Here is a 19,447-nt window from a genome sequence, read left to right on the forward strand (position 1 = left end):
TGTCTCTAGCTGCATAAGTATCGAAACATTGCCTAGTCGTCCATCACTGGAAAGAGAGGCCCATTGGACTTGCAAACTTTATATGCCCCAATACAGGGCAATGCCAGGGCCAAAAGAATGGGAATGGGTGGGTAGGGAAGTGGGGGGTGTTATGGGGGACTTTTGGGATAGCATTGGAAATGTAATTGAGGAAAATACATAATAAAAAAAAAGAAAACAGAAAAAAAAAAAGAAGATCTGTTGATGTGGTGATCCTTCATAACTGCAGTCCTAATCATCTGTCCTTCTGCAAATGTATATTTCAGCATCAAGGTTTTCCAGGCTGCAGTCTGATGATCTGTTCTTGCTCAGTCAGTTTGTTGAGCTGTCCCCATGCTAATAGGTCAGCTTTCTGTGTCACCTGCATTGCTGTCTTTCTGTATTTCTCCCTTCCTTGAGTTGTACCTTTCATGTCAAAGATTCTCTTGCCCAGATCATATTTCTTTTTGGAGAAAATGTTCTGTTTCTTTCATTATATTATTATTATTATCATTATTATTATTATTATATTTTTATAGTCCACATTTTATTCACCTCCCAGTCCACCCTCCAACTGTTCCACATCCCATACCTCCTCCTTGCCCACTGTCTCCACGAGGATTTCCCTATCACCCACCACCCACCCACCAGACCTCAAAATTCCCTAGGGCCTCCAATCTCTTGAGGGTTAGGTGCATCTTCTCTGACTGAACCCAGACCCAGCAGTCCTCTGCTGTATATATGTTGGGGGACTTATATCCACTGATGTATGTTGTGTGGTTGTGTCTGAGAGATCTCAGGGGTTCAGATTAATTGAGGCTGCTGGTCTTCTTACAGGGTCGCCTTTCTCCTCAGCTTCTTCCAGCATTTCCCTAATTCAACTACAGGGGTCACCAGCTTCCATCCATTTGCTGGGTGCAAATATTTGCATCTGACTCTTTTAGTTGCTTGTTGGGTCTTCCAGAGGGCAGTCATGATAGGACCCTTTTTGTGAGTGCTCCATAGCCTTAGTAATAGTGTCAGGCCTTGGGGCCTCCCCTGGATCTGTATTCCACTTTGGGCCTGTTGCTGAACCTTCCTTTCCTCAGGCTCTTTTCCATTTCCATCCCTGTAGTTCATGCATGTAACTTTTGGGTCTGAATTACCTCACTCAGGATGACATTTTCTACTTCCATCCATTTTTGCTTGTAATACTCATGATATCTGAGTTCTTAATAGCTGAGTAGTATTCCATTGTGTAAATGAACCATATTTTCTGTATCCACTCTTCTGTCGTGGGACATTCTTCTGTCGTGCCAAGGCAACTTCAATTTTACAGATTCTTGTTTCAATGTCTGAGATCCACAAGAGGACTTCTGGGATCCTCCAAAGGGCTTAGGTCACTTCTCCAGCTCTGACCTCTGTAGTACTCTAGGTTAAACTGCTGCTGCTGTTCTTGGTGGTCATCCCATGATACTGGCATCTCCAATATGCTAGTGTCTTCTGTTACAATGAGGCTTCACCAATAGCCTGTCATAGGCTCTCTTTGACCCCTTTATTCCTGCAACTGAGACTTCACTTTCACCAATGGCCTTCCCTGACTTCTCACAATTTTAAGCCTCACCTGCTCTCCACAGCCCCTTAATGACTTCAAAAACCATCTGGGTGATTTTAAAAATTACCAAGTCAAGCTGCAGCAGGAGGTACAACCTTGGCTACCTAGGAACACCGCTTCTTTGTACTCTTAGAAAACACTTCCCAGAAGATTTCACCTCAGTGATGCTGGTCTCTTAATCACCACTAAATTTCTAAGCTCCAGCTAACCAGCATTAATTGTCCCAGTAGTCCCTTCTATTCTTAACTCTAAAGCCAGAGCCACATGGCCAAAGCTGCCGAGTTCTGCTGCTTGCTGGAATTAGAACATGGCCCCATTGTTCTATTACATTATCACCAGCTTTCTGTTTTCCAACTCCTTCACTGCTTGGCTGTCTGGAACTTACTCTGTGAACTGATCTTGAACTCAGAGATTTGCATGGCTGTATCTCCTGAATGCTGGAATTGAAGGCATGTACCACCATGCCTGGACTTCTGCTTTTCTTCACCTAGAACTTGCTCTATCCCAGGCTGGCATTGAACTCAGAGATCTGCTTGCTTTTGTCTCTAGGGATTAAAGGTATGCAACACCATACCTGGACCAAACCTTTTCATGGCCACTATTCCTAAAGTTCTGGATCAAATCCATTTCTGGCTTGTAGTTCATTCAAGATTAAAAGTCCAGATGAAATCAACCAAGTCCGTCATTCAACTGCAATAGCACAAACAATAAGCTTAGCTGGGTGAGATCTTGCCTTGAAGTCACCTCTCCTTTAATTTGTTTACCTCCTTGAACATAGGATTCAGTTGTATTCTACTTCCTGGTGCCCCTTTATTCTTTGAACTATACATTCTGTATTTTTTCTTTTTAAGCGTCCCATGCTTGATCAAAATTCTCTTCATAAGACTGAACCACAGGATAAAGTCTACACTATGCTTTTTTAAAACTTCTTTTGTCAGTACAATTAATCTGAATATTTACTGTAGACAAGGGCAAAAAGCAGCCACATTATTCACTAAAATATCACAAGAACAGTCTCTAGGCCACATACTAAAATTCTTCTCCTTTGAAAACTCTTGAGCCAGGCTCTCATGGTTCAAATCACCCTCAGCACCAATGGGTTCCTTAATTCTAATAGGATGGCCTATTAAGGCCCCAATTAAAACATTCTACCTTTTTCCAAATCCAAAGTCCCCAAATCCACATTCTTCCAAACAAAAAATATGGTCAGGCCTATCACAGCAATACCCCACTCCTGGTACCAATTTCTGTCTTAGTTATGTTTCTATTACTGTGAAAAGGCATCATCACCAAGGCAACTCTTTTAAGAGACAACATTTAATTAGGCCTAGCTTACACATTCAGGAGGGGGTTAATGAGCAGGATGTAAAATGAATAAGTAAATAAATTAAATTAAATTTTAAAAATGTATACGTTTATTATGTTCTCTATGTCTTAGTCATAAAATGTTGGCTTATAAATTATGATGTATGGTTAAAATCTGTAACATTGATAACAGAAAGTTGGTGTAAAAATAAATAACTAAGGGTTAAAGCCATTTTGGGCAACAACACATGGCTGAGCCAAACAGGTCTCTAAGAATACTTTTAAATTAGGATAATATTTTTTTATGTAATTCCTATCCTAAAAACCATACTTATAAAACATAAAGTTTAAAACAATGTTTCTTTAATGACACATCAAAGCTGCATCTCCATGCATTTATATATAAGAAATTTTCTTGCTGACAGCCAAACTTTGTAATATTAGAACAATATATTTGGTATTTTACAGACACTGGATTGGTAAACTCTTAAAAAATTAGTTTTGTGGAAAGAGAGATGGCTCGGCAGGTAAGATCAATGACTGATCTTCCAAAGGTCCTGAGTTCAAATCCCAGCAACCACATGATGGCTCACAACCACTCATAATGTGATCTGACACCCTCTTCTGGTGCTTCTGAAGTCAGCTACAGTGTACTTATGTATAATAATAAATAAATAAATCTTAAAATAAACAAAAAGAAAACAAAAATGGAGGTAAACCTGGAAAAGGAAAGCCTAGGAAAGAGGTCAGGAATTACAGATGTATCACCAACAGAATACAAAAGATAGAAGAGAGAATCTCAGGTATAGAAGAAACTGTAGAAGAGATTGACATAAGTGTCAAAGAAAATTCAAAACATAAAAATCTCCTAACCCAAAGCATACAAGAAATGCAGAACACAATGAAAAGACCAAATATAAGAAAAACTGGATTAGAAGAGAATGAAGATTCTCAGTTCAAAGGACCTGAAAATGTCTTCAACAAAATCAAAGAAGAAAACTTCCCCAACCTACAGGAATAGATGGCCATAAAGGTACAAGAAGCCTATAGAACACCAAATAAATGGAACCAGAAAAGAAAATCCTCTCATCACATAATAATCAAAACACTAAATGCACAGAACAAAGAATAAATATTAAAAGCTCCAAGGGAAAAGGGTCAAGTAACATAAATAGGTAGACCTATCAGAATTACACCAGACTTCTCAACAGAGATTATGAAAGCCAGAAGAGCCTGATCAGAGGTCATGCAGACTCTAAGAAAACACAAATGCCAGCCCAGGATACTATACCCAACAAAACTCTCAATCAACATATATGGAGAAACCAAAATTTGGTTTTCCAGTACAAAACCAAATTCAAACAGTATCTATCTATCTACCAATCCAGCCCTACAGAGGATCCTAGAAGGAAAACTCCAACACAATGTAGGTAACCTGCACCAAAGAAAGGACAAGATATTAGGCATCTTACAACAAAACCAAAAAGGAGAGAACCACAAGCACATAAAGTCACCTACAAAAACAAACATATCAAGAAGCAACAGTCATCTCTCTTTAATATCTCTTAATATTAAAGAGTCTTCTCATATTCCACCTCTTTCATTAGGAAATTCCAAAGAGTAGGAAGTTGTTTGCTATTTGGCCACATTAGTTTGAAAATTCCCAAGTTAAGACCTTTCCATTTCAGAATGACAACTTATAGGTGTGATTTATTTTATTTTATTTTATTTATTATTATATCTATGTACATTGTAGCTATCTTCAGACACACCAGAAGAGGGCGTCAGATCTCATTATGGATGGTTGTGAGCCATCATGTGGTTGCTGGGATTTGAACTCAGGACCTTCTGAAGACTAATCAGTGCTCTTAACTGCTGAGCCATCTCTCTAGCCAAGACAACTTAGGGTATATAATATAGACTATGTGTTCCAATAATTTACTAATGATTTCCTTTATTTGTAAATGCTATAGACTATCTTGACAGTATTGGAGTCAACTGGCAACCCATTCACCTCTTTCCTATACTATGAGGTTAAGTAGAAACTAGCTAGAGTGGAGCCCATGGTCAAATATGTTATTTTAATGATCTCATCTTAATCTGCTAAACAGCTATTAGCATGTGAAAATAAGGAGATAAGGAACTATTAAAAGTCCTTTCCTTAAAAATCAAATTCATCTTCATATGATGAGACTTAATCTCCCCTAGAAAATTATTTGGGCAAAGGATGGCTGACATGATAGGATTTTTAGGATTCTCAGCCTGATTCCACAAGGGAGAACACAGGGGATTAGAATAAAAATAGCAGCATTATAGTAATACTGGATTTATTTATTTATTTTTGTTTTATTTTATTTTTTCGAGACAGGGTTTCTTTGTTTAGCCCTGGCTGTCCTGGAACTCACTCTGTAGACCAGGCTGGCCTTGAACTCAGAAATCTGCCTGCCTCTGCCTCCCAAGTGCTGGGACTAAAGGCATGCACCACTACTGCCCAGCTTTTTCTTCTTCCTTTTTTATTAGATATTTTCTTTATTTACATTTCAAGTGTTATCTCCCTTCCTGGTTTCCCCTCTGAAAACCCCCTATCCCATCCATCTTCCCCCTGCTCACCAACCCACCCACTCCCCCTTTCCAAGACATTGCTCATTGGGAGGAGGGTCACAAGAAATCCATGAAGTAATAATTTGACTTTGTCCTAAAAGTTACAGGGTTATCTGGTAATAGTAGATCTTTTCTCAAAAATTTCAAAGTCCTAAAGGAGGGAACTTTTTTCCTTTGGCATAGCTTAGTTAGGCAAGATACTCACCTCTAGGCCAATCAACTACAGCCAAAAGATGGCATTAATAGATAAACTGTTCATCTCTGGACCAACACTGTGACTACAGAGGATCAGCCTTTTAAAAAGTGGCACATCCTGTTTGAAATATATTTAGAAGGGGCATTTTTAAAAAAAGATGTCTATTTATTTTATGTATGTGAGTACACTGTCACTCTTCTTTAGATAAACCAGAAGAGGGCATCAAATCACATTACAGATGGTTGTGAGCCAACATGTGGTTGCTGGGAATTGAACTCAGTACTCTTAACAGCCGAGCCAGCTCTCCAGCCCTGAAGGGGCAAATTTTTTTAAATATAGGATCTCACTTTATAGCTCATATTGGCCTAGAATTTATAATGATCCTCCTGAGTGCTGAAATTAGAGGTGTGTACTATCAATCTTTATTAGCAATGCTTTGATGCTTCCATGGTCCCAATATAAAAAATAAAACATGTTAGACAAGTACTCTATCACTAAGCTATACTTCAGCCCCCATAAAAATATGTCTAATGGGTGAGGAACATATATAATTTTAGGAAGAAAAAGCAAATGGTGTTTTTTATACTTTTGTTCTTATATGGAACAATGACCACATGCTAGGTATTATGTTATATACTATGGAAACAACAAATGTACACAATGAACCTATCTTGAAATATTTACATTCTAGTATCTTTGAGATACAAACTGTAAAACTAACATCAGAGACCATGAATGATGAATGCCTCAATTAAAGATTAGTTTGCTTCTTGAGTCTTTGCCTTTCTTGTGAACTACTTATATAAATTTATATTAGTGAAACACTTTCTTGTGTGACAAGACCTTTTCATAGGCAGATAAAATAAGGCTGGTGCTCCTCTTCCCAATATAGCTCTTCCATAGTTTATAATATCAATAAATATTTTTAAAAGGTATTTCCTTATTATCATCACCTTATGTAAAAATCAAAGCAAATCTTGAGTTTTCAGTGGCTTTGCCATAATGTTAAAGATGGCAGGGCAATAGGAGAGAATTTGTCTACCCAGAAATGACAGCAAAAGAGAAAGAAATATAGAGCAAAATTGTGAGAAAAAAAAAATAATGCGAAGGTATCACTGAATACTTGGACCCAGCCACACCAAGTTTACTTCATGGAAATTTCCAGTTATATAAACAAAATTCAACATTACCTATACAAATCCCTGCACAGTAGAACAGTGTTTCAGAGTTTAAGTTTTAGAGTTGGCTGGGTCTACTTGTGGACCTGATTCCACCACTGGCAAGCACAGGGCCTTGAACATATAAGTAATTATTGCTGATACTGTTATTAAATTTCAATACTTATATACAAAAGAATGGATAGAATTCAAGGTATGACATTGCTATGGTTTAGTCATGTCACTCAGTTTCTTATGCTGGAGACTTTGTCCCAGTGTAACAGTATTGAGACATTTAAGAAAAAAAGGTTAATTTTTGCTCATTGTTCCAAATGTTTACATCTATGATCACTTATTATATTACATGGAGTAGTCACTATAGTTGATGCTCTTAAAACTTAGAACTATTAATTAAATAATCCTCTGACTTTTGTAAGGCATCCAGCTAAGTATTTTATTTTATAGTAATCCAAAATGGAGTAACATGAACTTATTATCAAAAACATACTTCTTATTGTTCTGCAACTAGAATGGCAGGGCAATAGGAGAGAATTTGACTTACCCTCAGAAGCTTTCCAGTAGGATACACCAACAGCATGAAGACTGACAGGATGAGAAGCCATGTTTTTAAGTGTAATGACCACGGTGTCATGAACCTCAGTCCAAATGGTAGGACCTAGCAAACCTGTTAAAATAAGATATTCCTCAAAGATTACTTGAAGAATGACATACCAGAAATCCTGTCATTATAAAAGTAAGGGTTAAAGTCACAGCAGAAAACCCTATGAGTGGAACAACAATATGAACTAACCAGTGCCCCCCTGGAGCTCGTGTCCCTAACTGCATATGTATCAGAGGATGGTCTGGTCAGCCATCAGTGGAAAGAGAGGCCCATTGGTGGTGCAAACTTTATATGTCTCAGTGCAGGGGAACGGCAGGGCAGGGAAGTGGGACTGGGTGGTTGGGGGAGTGGGGGAGGTGTGGAGGGGACTTTTGGGATAGCACTGGAGATGTGAATAAAGAAAGTATCTAATAAAAATAAATAAATAAATAAAAATAAAAAGGTGCCATAAAAAAAAAAGTCACAGCAGAAGCTGATGAACAGCAGTTATGCTTTCCATTAACCCAAGTTTAGCCTCAGGGTTGTTCTGAGGAACTATTTCTGACAAACCATTCAATATATTCATTAATTTAACTATCTAGAAGAACAGCATTAAAAGCAAATAAAACACATTCAAAAGTCTTAATAAATAAATAAATTTGGCATCGTTTAATAAAATGGCTGAATTAACGTAAATGATTGGCAGAATAGAAAATAAGATTAAACAAGTATACAGGGAACATAATATGTAGGACCTTACTTATGTGAGGGGGAAAGGAAAAAAAGTAGAAAGATCATAGGTGATTCCTATGATTGCATCTAGATTATCACAAGTTAGTTCATGACACAGAAATCAAGAGGAAAATAAGAGTTATAGTCTGCGAATATTTTCATAAGATGCCTATAAATGGTTTATTGAATGAACTAAAGACAGTGGAGTAAAACTATGAAATACCTTTGTTTTTCCAAGATGACACAGTTTTTAACTGTATTCTGTGGAATTTCTCTTTCTTGAACTTTGACCAAGTCTCTAGTAATCATACAGTATTAATAGGTGGTAATGGTTTTCCTTCTCAAGTGGCCTCCCTCCCATCTTGGAGTAGGGAACATACTAAGAATGTCTTACAAATAAATTCTCAAAAGTAAATCTTATATATTACTAGCCTTCCTTCATACAGATTGCAGAGGAGTCATGGGCCAAGGGTTGATGAACCAGTTTGTGGCTACTACATGAAAAAAGTCTTAATTCTATAGAGACGGCTCTTTAGAATTGAGAGTATTTCTTTCCTACAATTCTCAGCAACAATTCTAAGGTAGGTAATAATGGTGTTACTCGGTATTAGAACACTTGTTTAACATGTGCAAGGTCCTGGGTTGGATCTCTAGCATTGATAAAAACGTTCCTAATGTAAAAAAAATATCTTAAGAACATGCTACAAGTTTATTTGATATTTAAGTGGAGATAAACAGTTAAAATTTAGAGAAAGAGTCAAATAAATATAAAAGTGCAGTCATTAGAACATATATGAAAATTTAAAGCTACAAAACTGTAGAAGATAAAACTGGATTGAAGAGGGAAAGAAAAGGAAATAATCCAAGACCAAGCTTGTTGAAGCCAAGCAGTGGAGACAGAAAATACTGCCAGTTTATTTCCCTGAAGGTAGTTAAAGATACCTGGTTAAAGAATATAACCTTTGGTAACCACCCTCTGTAAGTGCAGTCCTGCCTGAGGTTAAGGATCCTTACTAGGAAATGCGGTGCCTAGTATCATAATTAATACTCAATATTGTTTTCATTACCCATCCAGGGTGGCCTGGGCTTGGCAATGTTGAAAAGCTGGTCCGTGTACTCTACAAACACAGTCTTTTTATACATGATGGAGGTGTTGAATGGAAAAGATGTTGACATTCTAGGAAGAAATCTGGATAAAGAAAAGAAAATGTTATTCATTTTGAAGGACTTTGATTCCACTTCAAAAATCAGATGGAAACCCATTTTTTCATCCCATTCTCTTCTAATATCTATAAACAAATTAGAACTTGCAAATACATCCTGAAATTTCTTCCTTTACTTCCCTATAATTATTGATTCAGATATTACACTGCCTCTCCACAACAATTTTCTGCATGCAAAAGAAAGAACAAAAGTGAAGAAAATTCAGACAGTAATTTTTTGTGTGTTTGTTTCAAAACTGTAAAATCAAGGTCAGCTTTTGCTCGAGCATTTACTTCATAAATCAAGACCTTTATCCATCCAAAGCTATAAAAGTCACGTAAAGAGGAACAAAAGCTATCATTATTTGAGCAATGTTACTTGAAAGTATTTTTTTTTTCTAATTTGGTTTGGACAATTTAATACCAGCTATTGTAAATGTATTTTTAAAAGTGGTAGTATTTCTCTATATCCCTGGCTAGCTCCCAAATGAATAAGACTGAGACTTCTACTTATTTAAACAAGCTTTACAGCACAAAACCTTGATCTATTCTCTGGCTACCTCCCAGCCAAAATCCCTGAGATGCTTGCATTTTATTATTGGTCTTGCCCTTTGGACTTCAAATTTGTTCTCCCAGCATGTACCCTCTTACCCTCTCCATGTCTGAATACCCCTTCTTCTCCCTCTCTCCCTCCCCTGAATGTCAGAAGTCCCACCCTACTCTCTCCTCTGCCCAACCATTAGCTGATCAGCTTTTATTGACAATGCAGAAAATAAATGGTGAGTATTGTTTACACAAACTTGAAATAGGAGATATTTGGGATAAGCATTACAATGCCATGTCTAGATTGCAACAAGGTGTGGGGGGCAGAGAAATTAGCATTTGATTAATACAAGGATAATCTTTACACAGTACACAAAAAGATTATGCCTACAAGCTATAAGTGCATAAAAACACTAACCTCTAAACTTGGGCAGAGACCTACTTATAAATCTGAAAACTTAAATGAAACAAGTGCATTACATATAAAGGTTAGGAACAAGGTTATACGACCTCCTCCACTGGGGGTGGAGGGCTGGAGAAATAGCTCAGATTAAGAGCACTTGTTGCTTTGTCAGAGCAAGTTCAATTCTCAGCACTCACATAACCACTCTCAATTGTCTGTAACTCCAGTTCCAGAGGATCCAATAGTCTCTTCTAGCTTTTGCATACATGTGGTAAACATACATATACATTCAGGCAAAACACTCATACATATGAAATAAAATAAAATAACCTTTGTGAAACATGTAGACATCTAAACCATGGAGACACTATGGCGACCATGGGAAAATCCATCTGGGCACATACCATGACAGGGCCACCCAGTAGGTCCCTGTATTTGTTCCTCAAAAATGTAACATGCAGTATGGATGAGAAATGTGATGTCTGAATTCTTTTAGCAAAACATAGAACTGTGTCTGTCTGCCAATAGAGCAAATTCTGTCCTTCCCTGTCACACATGTGTGTGCAGGTCCTCTGTAGTCATCTAAAACATGAATCATAAGAAATGAGCAGTAGAAAAGAGAGAACCTGACACACTGGACAAAAGGTTGCACCCTTTCAGAGGGAAGTAAATGTAGAAGTAAAGGTTGGAAGGAGTAGCTGAAAGAAAGAGGCAGATTTCATGAGAAATACCTAACTGTGTGGTGGTGGTAGTGGCACATGACTTTAATCCCAACACTTGGGAGGCAGAGGCAGGCAGATCTCTAAGTTTGAGGCCAGCCTGTTCTACAGAGTAAGTTACATGATAACCAGGGCTACAAAGAAAAACCTGTCTTGAAAAACAAAACAAAACATCTAGAAGGAATCTCACAAGTGGTGACCATCTTTGGTTCCATTCACATAAAGAAAAAAACCTGCTAGAAGAATAATTCAGCCGGGCAGTGGTGGCGCACGCCTTTAATCCCAGCACCTGAGAGGCAGAGGCAGGCTGATTTCTGAGTTCAAGGCCAACCTGGTCTACAGAGTGAGTTCCAGGACAGCCAAGGCTACACAGAGAAACCCTGTCTCGGGGGAGGGAGGGGGAGAAAAGGGGGGGAGGAAACAAAACAAAACAAAACAAAACAAAACAAAACAAAAAAAAAGAACAATTCATAGTCACAAATCCAGTCACAAAGGAAGACCTTAACAGTCCTCTGTTAGGATCTAGCAGTCAAATGTCTGAACTGATACTCTGTTTTTCAGAGACCTCTGTCAAGGACATTGACCGACCAGGGAAAGATGGAGCTTACCGAACTTCTATCATATTCTACTGGCCTGCTCTTCCACTTAGCCCCAAATTTCACTCCACTCCAGAGTTTCCAGGATACCTGAGAGCCAGTTGACTGGCTCTGTGAACAGAAGGCCTTGACAAAAGACGTTGTATACTGGCTGTGGGCCAAAGGCCCAGGGTTGATAAGGAAGCTCTTCTAGTAAATAGAGTTTGTTTGAAGAAAAATGCATTGTAAAACTACATGGGTCACAGGTCTAAACTAAGTATAAAAGTTACAGGGGCCAGGGACCCTCTCATCCACTTTTGCCTCATCATACTTGTAGCCTTACAGGAGATACCAGATGATGACCAGTTTCTGGGTAGAGGCACTCCCCTGGGCTTACAGATGGGTCAACATCATACACTGGTATAAGATAAAAATTAACTATTAATATACCACAACACATTTGTTGGTGGCATTGGTATATAGTAGTAGATGAAAAAATGCCTCAAATGGGCCAAATTTTAACCAGTTATTATTTAGTATACTGAAAGAGAAATTGCTCAGGATTCAGTTATATATAGACTATATGGCTGCTATATAAGATTATGTTCAAGCCGGGCATGGTGGTGCACGCCTTTAATCCCAGCACTTGGGAGGCTGAGACAGGTGGATTTCTGAGTTCGAGGCCAGCCTGGTCTACAAAGTGAGTTCCAGGACAGCCAGGAATATACAGAGAAACCCTGTCTCAAAAAACAAACAAGAAAAAAAAAGATTATGTTCAGCAAGAAATGCCTTTGTTTTCTTGTCAGTAGCCTAGTAGAAAAGGATTAAAAGATCAGTGACAAAGATTTCTGGAATAGAGACATACTAGTGAGTGTCGCAAAAGTAGAAAGATCTTCATACCACATGTCAGTGCTATAAGAAAATTTCCATTGTTGAAGAAGCACAAAACAACATAGACAAAATATCATACAATCCATGCTATAGGCTAGCCTATTTACTGTTGCCACCTATTCCTAACATGCCAGCAACAGAAACCTATACTGAGTTCCTAATATGTCTGATTACCATGGAGACCAACCTGCTTCTCCATATCACATTAACTACTTTGGATCCATTCCATGCTAGAAATGACCATACTTCATTCTGATAATCAGACACAGATTATCTAGGTATTTGTTAGCCTTTCTTATGTGTAGTGCCTCCACTCACATGACTATCTGAAGCCTTACAGAGAATTAGAGTCTAGAATGTAAAGTCACACCAAGGAAACATTGTTCATACAAGGAAATGTGTTGGTAAGCTAATGGTCAAGGTATCTACTAGTTCTGTTTAACGCTCCCCATGCAGAATCTGTCAAAAGACAAAGATGAAGATCTAGCATGGAAGCTGGTCTCTGTGATGATAGAATGGTAAAGGGGGAGGGAGTATATTCCCCTTGATTCACCAGACCCCCAGTGATCCACCTATGGAATTTGTAATTCTCCTCTCTGACACAGTAAGCCAAGGGGGTTCAAAGGTCCCTGTACCAAAATTTCAAGTATCCTAATGAAATAGAAGCTAAGCCAGCTGCTTGAGAATTTATAGCTAATACTTGTGAAAGGAAGAACCAGCAAGTCAGAGGATGAACTCCTTCACTACTTACCCTCTGCAAGTATCTTGAGCAAAAAAGAAGGGTACACCTAAGCATACTCTAATATTATTCATCTCTAAAAAATTTCCACAGCCTTGGTCTTGGCTATGTGTACTTCTGTCACTATTATAAGTCTGTATCATTGAGTTTATTCTCCCTCTAGTTCATTCTCTTTACTCCCTTGCATGCTCTTTCATACTTGTCAACACATATCTAGTTTGTTACCTTTATCTCTTTTTCTATTTCACTTTCTTAGTTCTACTAAGTATGCTCTACCTATTTTCTTCAAATATTTTGATGTTTGTGAAGAATTCTCACATCCATATCCAGAGATAGGTAACTACCACGGTGCTTTTATTTTAAACATTTCTGACTTTTAAGACAAAAGATGGATACACAAGAGAACTGTGTGTGTGTGTGTGTGTGTGTGTGTGTGTGTGTGTGTGGTGGTGGTCCATGATTATAATCTCAGCATTTAGGAGTCAAAAGCAGAAAGATTACTGGGAGTTTATGACCAGCCTAATTTCCATTGTTCTAGGACATTCAGGACAACCAAAATGAGACCCTGTCTTAAGAAAATACAAGGGAAAAAAAAAGATAAGAAAATATACAGAGAAAGTTTTCTAGGGAAAGCTCTTAGATGAGCACAGAAAGCAAATATCAAAAGCACGCAGAAGAAATACTTTTTCCTTCTCTGAAGAAGCTAGAAAAATGAAAGTTCCAGGACAAGCAGTCTGTGGTTTAATTTAGAATTCTATTTAAAGTGATATACTAGATATGTATTAAGTATTATCAGAATGTGTTACTGAATTCTAGGATAAGTCTGTACCAGACAATGTATAGCTCCCCAGGCTGAGACATTCTGAGTATTTCCCACTGTAACAGAAACATGATTTATTTGCTTGCCTCAGCTTCAGTAACAGTAAGTGGGCAGTGTTCCAAGGTTCACAAATTTTGTTTCCTCCTAACTTTTGTGCTTCCCTTGGAATTTGATATATAATTCTGCCAAAATGTACTTGGCAATAATTATCCCTGACATGAATTGTTGTTTCACTTTTTTATCTAAAACCAGCTGGAAAACCCATTATATTTTCTGACTCTTGCTTAGAAGAGGCTGAGCAGCTGTAGGAACAGATAATATAAATTTGAATTCCCTTAGCTGTTTATTTCAAACTTTGGCAGAGTCTGTCAGGATGTGTTTAGAGTCAGCTTATCCTGTTGTTAAAATAACTTAGATTATAAAATTGTATTATTAAAACAAAAATTCTCATGTTTTCTCTGGTAAATACATGTGACTTCCTACATAATAAAAGGCTAATGAATTATTTACTATATGAGATTCACTTTAAGAGTGTGTAATATATGTGTGCACTATCTCCCTCTCTCCTTCTCTCCTTCTCCCTGTCCTCCACTCTGTGTGTGAATATGGAAATCAGAATTTGATGTTTGGTGTTTTCTTTATCTCTATACCTTTTTAAAAAATCTTTATTATGTGATTGTATCTGTGTGAGTATATGCTACATAAGTGCAGGTACTTGCAGAAACCAGAAGACAGCTTTTCATCCCTTAGACCTAGAGCCACAGGGGGTTGTGAGCCATCATGTGAGTGCTGGAAACTGAACGTGGGTCCTGTCCAAGAGCAGAAACAACTAAACCACTGCGTCATCTCTCAGGATTCAACCTTATTTTTTTGACACTGAACCTGGAGCTTACTGATTCAGATAGACTGACTATATGGAAAGTTCCAGGGATCTGTCTGTCTCTGCTTCCCCAGTGATAGAATCTTTTATGTGGTTGCTAGTGATATGAACTCAGTTCTTCATGTTTGTAAAGAACTTGCTTTAATGTTTGAGTCATTTCTCAACCCTCCTCAATTCAATTTTATAGTAAAAGTATTATTCATTGTGCCAAGCCACTAGATTGCCATTATAATACACACACACACACACACACACACACACACACACTCAGTACACAAATATATAGCCTCTTTTGGACTTTCTTCAGGGTGCCATGCCTCAACTTCTCTGCATGACCCCTTTAATCCTGTGCCTCCAACTGCTACTGAGGCTGCATCCATGAACCCTTTATGTCCTTAAAACTAGTACTACCTAGGAAACTCTTTCACTACCAAGTTCAGCTGCCTGTATGAGGTACAATCTTGGCTTTCTGTGGAGCACAGCTTCTATGTGCTGACTCTGAGGAAATACTTCCCACATGATTTTACCTTAATGATGAATTTCTTCCTAATCACCAATTTCTCATCTCCAGCTAACCAGCACCAATTTCTCAGTAACACAAAGGTTTCACTTTAATGATGCTGGTCTCTTCAGCTCTAGCTGACCAGAACCAGATTCTTAATTCAAAATGTGTAACAGCTTGATAGAGTCTTTAAATGACTCTTAAACTTTCCTCTGGATCTTTATAATCCAGGCCTCCACCTGCTGCATTTCTCTTAACATACTTAACTTTCACACTCCCAGAGAACAGTTTACCAAGGTCTGAACACTCAGTGACTTTTCTAGCCCAAAGTTCCAAAGTCCTTCCATGATCCTACCCAGAACAACAGTCAGGTCTGTCACAGGAATGCCCCACAATCCTGGTACCAATATCTTAGTTAGGGTTTTTATTAACATGATGAAACGCCATGACCCAAAATAACTTGGCGAGGAAGAAATTTATTTGGCTTACATTTCCACAACACTATTCATTATTGAATTAAGTTAGAACAGGAACTCAAATAGGGCAGGAACTTGGAGCAGGAGCTGATGCAGAAGCCATAGAGGAGTGCTGCTTACTAGCAGGATTTTTCAGGCTTGCTCAGCCTGCTTTCTTAGAGAACCCAGGACAACTAGCCTAGTAGTAGAAAGATTGCAAGAGCCAGAGGATCATGGACTTTGCTGTGAGACTGTGTCCCCTAGTAATATCACCAACATAACCTCTCAAATGTAAGCTGAACAAGGGTGATACCAATACATATGCCAAAGTGGACAGGGAAACGCTCAGGAGGTCTTACCACTACACTAATAACTACAAGTAACTAAGGAATGCTGAGAGAGATAGAAATAGTCTTTCCTAGGAAAGAACACACTAACTATCTAATGGTTAGCCCTGAAAACATACATACAGACTGAGGTTTTATATATTTTATATATATGTGTATATATATATATATATATATATATATGCAATGAAAATTAATTTAAAAAGTAGGCTATAAATTTGAAAGAACAATATAATGGAGAATTTAGATGGAGGAAAGGGAAGGAAGAAATGTTGTAACCATATTAGAATCAAAGAAAGTTTAAAAGTAGGTCTTTAAAAAAAAAAAAAAAGAATATGAACAGGACTGGAGAGATGGCTCAGCAGTTCAGAGCACTGACTGATTTTCCAGAAGTGCTGAGTTCAATTCCCAGCAACCTCACAACCATCTGTAATGGGATCCGATACCCTTTTCTAGTGTGTCTGAATACAGCTACAGTGTACTCACATATATAAAATAAGTAAATAATATCTTTTAAAAAATGAACAACCCAATTTTCAAAGAGGCTGTGGAAGTGAACAGAGTTCTCATGAGAAGAAATAAAAAAGCTAATAAACACTTTTAAAAGTGTTTAACATTATTAGCAACTAGAGAAATGAAAATGAAAATTACTTTGAGATTCCTTCTCATCCCAATTAGAATGCCTATCACCATCAAGATAAGTAAGTAAATAAATAAATAAAAGGACAATAAGATCTGGCGAGGATGTGGGAAAAGAGGAACCCTTATTTATGGAATGTAAACTGGTGAATCCACTTTGGAAATCAGTGTGGAGGTTTTCACAAAGCTACAAACAGAACTACTATATGAGCCAGGTATGCCACTACTAGATATATGCCTAAAAACTCCATATTCTACTATGGAGGTTTTGCATATCCATGCCCATTACTGCTTTAATTCACAATACCAAAGAAATGGAATTAACCTAAATATCCATCAACTGATGAATGGATAATGAAAATGTAGTGTATATATGCAAGGAATTATATGAGCTCTGGACACCCCACCCACCCCAAGACCAAGTTCTCAGCACAAAGGATCTTTATTTTCCCCAGAGGGACAGATAGCAGGGAACGAAAGACAAGACAGGAGATAGAGGAGAAGGTAGAAAGGGAAGGAAACATGGGAGAGGGTTAAGATGTATTTGTCCTGGAATTAGGGGTGGACAAGGACTGCCACTGGATAGAGAGGAGACACATGTGGCACATAGGCAAAGGGCAGTTCATAAAGGTAAAATGGGAAACCCTGTATTAGGATGAGGTGTTTAATTTTAATTGGGCATGTTAATTAGGTGAGCCAAAGGGGAATTTTGATTGCTGGACTTCAATACTTTGAAGACTGGACCTTGGTAGTCAGCCTCAGGAAGAGGAAGTGGCCAAATAAGGAAATAGACCTTGATGACTAGCTTTAGAAATGTGACCTAATAGTTTTTAGTAAGGCAGAGGAAATGGGAGACAAGGGCAAGGCCTGCCAGAGTCATGTTTGCCATGCTAAGGCTGGCCAGAGTCTTTCAATATATACAATGGGATTCTATTTAACTGTAAAGAAAAACAAAACAAAACCATGAAAGTTACAAGTAAATGGATGAAGCTGGAACACAGAAAGAGAAATGTCACATGTTCTCTCTTATTTGTGGATCTTAGCTCTGAATCTTTAGGTTTGATTCTGTAACTTGGAATATCTGAGGAAGCCAAAAATTAAACAGAGACCATTGGGGAAGGAGGACAAAAGGAGCTCTAGAAATAGGGATAGCAGAACACAGTGGGAAAGGAAAACTGGAGGGGAAGCTTTCTAGTTGTTAGTTGGGAGGACTCTAAGAGAAGCCCCAAAACAATATAGGCTATTGTCATTGCTCTTGGCTACATGCCAAATTATGAAGATAACATACTATTGTTGAAGACATCACATGCTTTGGTCATAGAAGTTGAGGGGAATTCAGCTAGTACTAACCTGGAAACGCCCTCCTTGTGGGTTAGCATTCATAGTGTCAGAAGGTGCTATGCAAGCTACCAACAGGGATAAGTTATCAGTTCTACCCAATGTAAAGCCCAAGAACCACAACAATGATGAGACCAGCAAGATGCCTCAATTGTTTAATAGTAGCACTTGTGTCTTAGAGGTAAACAACAGCTGTCTAACTGGATCTAAAATCTGTTCAGTTGAAGGGAATTCATTGCCTTGCAAAGAACCTCTGGCTAAAGAGATAACAGGCCCTACAGGAAGATCTACTACTACCCTACCACTAAAGTAATATAGTTTCCATTTGCCTTCTAAATACCCATTCTTATACCATAGGTAAGAACAGCTCTGATATCTCAAGCTTCTTTGTGCAATAGACAGAGTCTATTAGAGAGATCCACAACTAGTCAAAATGTAGAGAATAGGTGACCATGGGGACCAGTCCCAAATGGGAAATCTGTAATAAAGTATATCTAGGACTTAAGAAACATAATGGAAAAGTAGGCAGAAAGATTATAAGAGACTAAGGACCAGAATGACTGTTTTGGGATAGTGTCTTCTGGGCAGAACAGGAATTCTGTACCCATGGACACACAAATTTGAGAGGAAATATTTGGGGGCACATGAGAAAGTTGGAAGGGCAAATATGGGGGGTAAAAATGATGCAAATAAAATTTACTCGTGTATAAAATCCTCAAATTAAAAAACAACTCAGAAATGTTAAATTTTGTGGTACATACCTGTTATTTCAGAACTCAAGAGGTAGAGACATGAGGATCAGAAGTTCAAAGTCATCTTTATCATCTACATAATAAGTTGGAAGCCAATATGGGCTACATGCAATCCTGTCTCAAATAAAATAAAACCTCCAAATTCATTCTTTTAAAGAACTACCACCAATAAAACAGGGAAAATTTTGGCAAGCTTATTCACAAATAACTAGCAAAGACACAAGAATTTAAGGGCATGTAACTACAGACAATTTAAAGATTCATGAAAAAGTAAAACACTGTAGCAAAGCAATTGTTAAAACTAAAGGAGAGGGCTGGTGAGATGGCTCAGTGGTTAAGAGCACCGACTGCTCTTCCGAAGGTCCTGAGTTCAAATCCCAGCAACCACATGGTGGCTCACAACCATCCGTAACAAGATCTGATGCCCTCTTCTGTTTG

General features: G+C 38.0%; 1 protein-coding gene across 1 annotated transcript in view; it reads right to left on the reverse strand.

Moving 5' to 3' along the window:
- The window catches only part of F8 (coagulation factor VIII), a 276,933-nt gene that overhangs the window by 255,376 nt on the left and 2,110 nt on the right, over positions 1-19,447 (reverse strand). Inside the window, exons 2-3 of the mRNA XM_029473023.1 lie at positions 9,272-9,393; positions 7,434-7,556 (exon numbers count right to left, since the gene is read on the reverse strand). Of these exons, the coding sequence (XP_029328883.1) occupies positions 7,434-7,556; positions 9,272-9,393 (245 nt within the window). The remainder of the gene's footprint in view (positions 1-7,433; positions 7,557-9,271; positions 9,394-19,447) is intronic.

This window comes from Mus caroli, chromosome X (genome assembly GCF_900094665.2).
Source record: "Mus caroli chromosome X, CAROLI_EIJ_v1.1, whole genome shotgun sequence".
Lineage (NCBI taxonomy): Eukaryota > Metazoa > Chordata > Mammalia > Rodentia > Muridae > Mus > Mus caroli.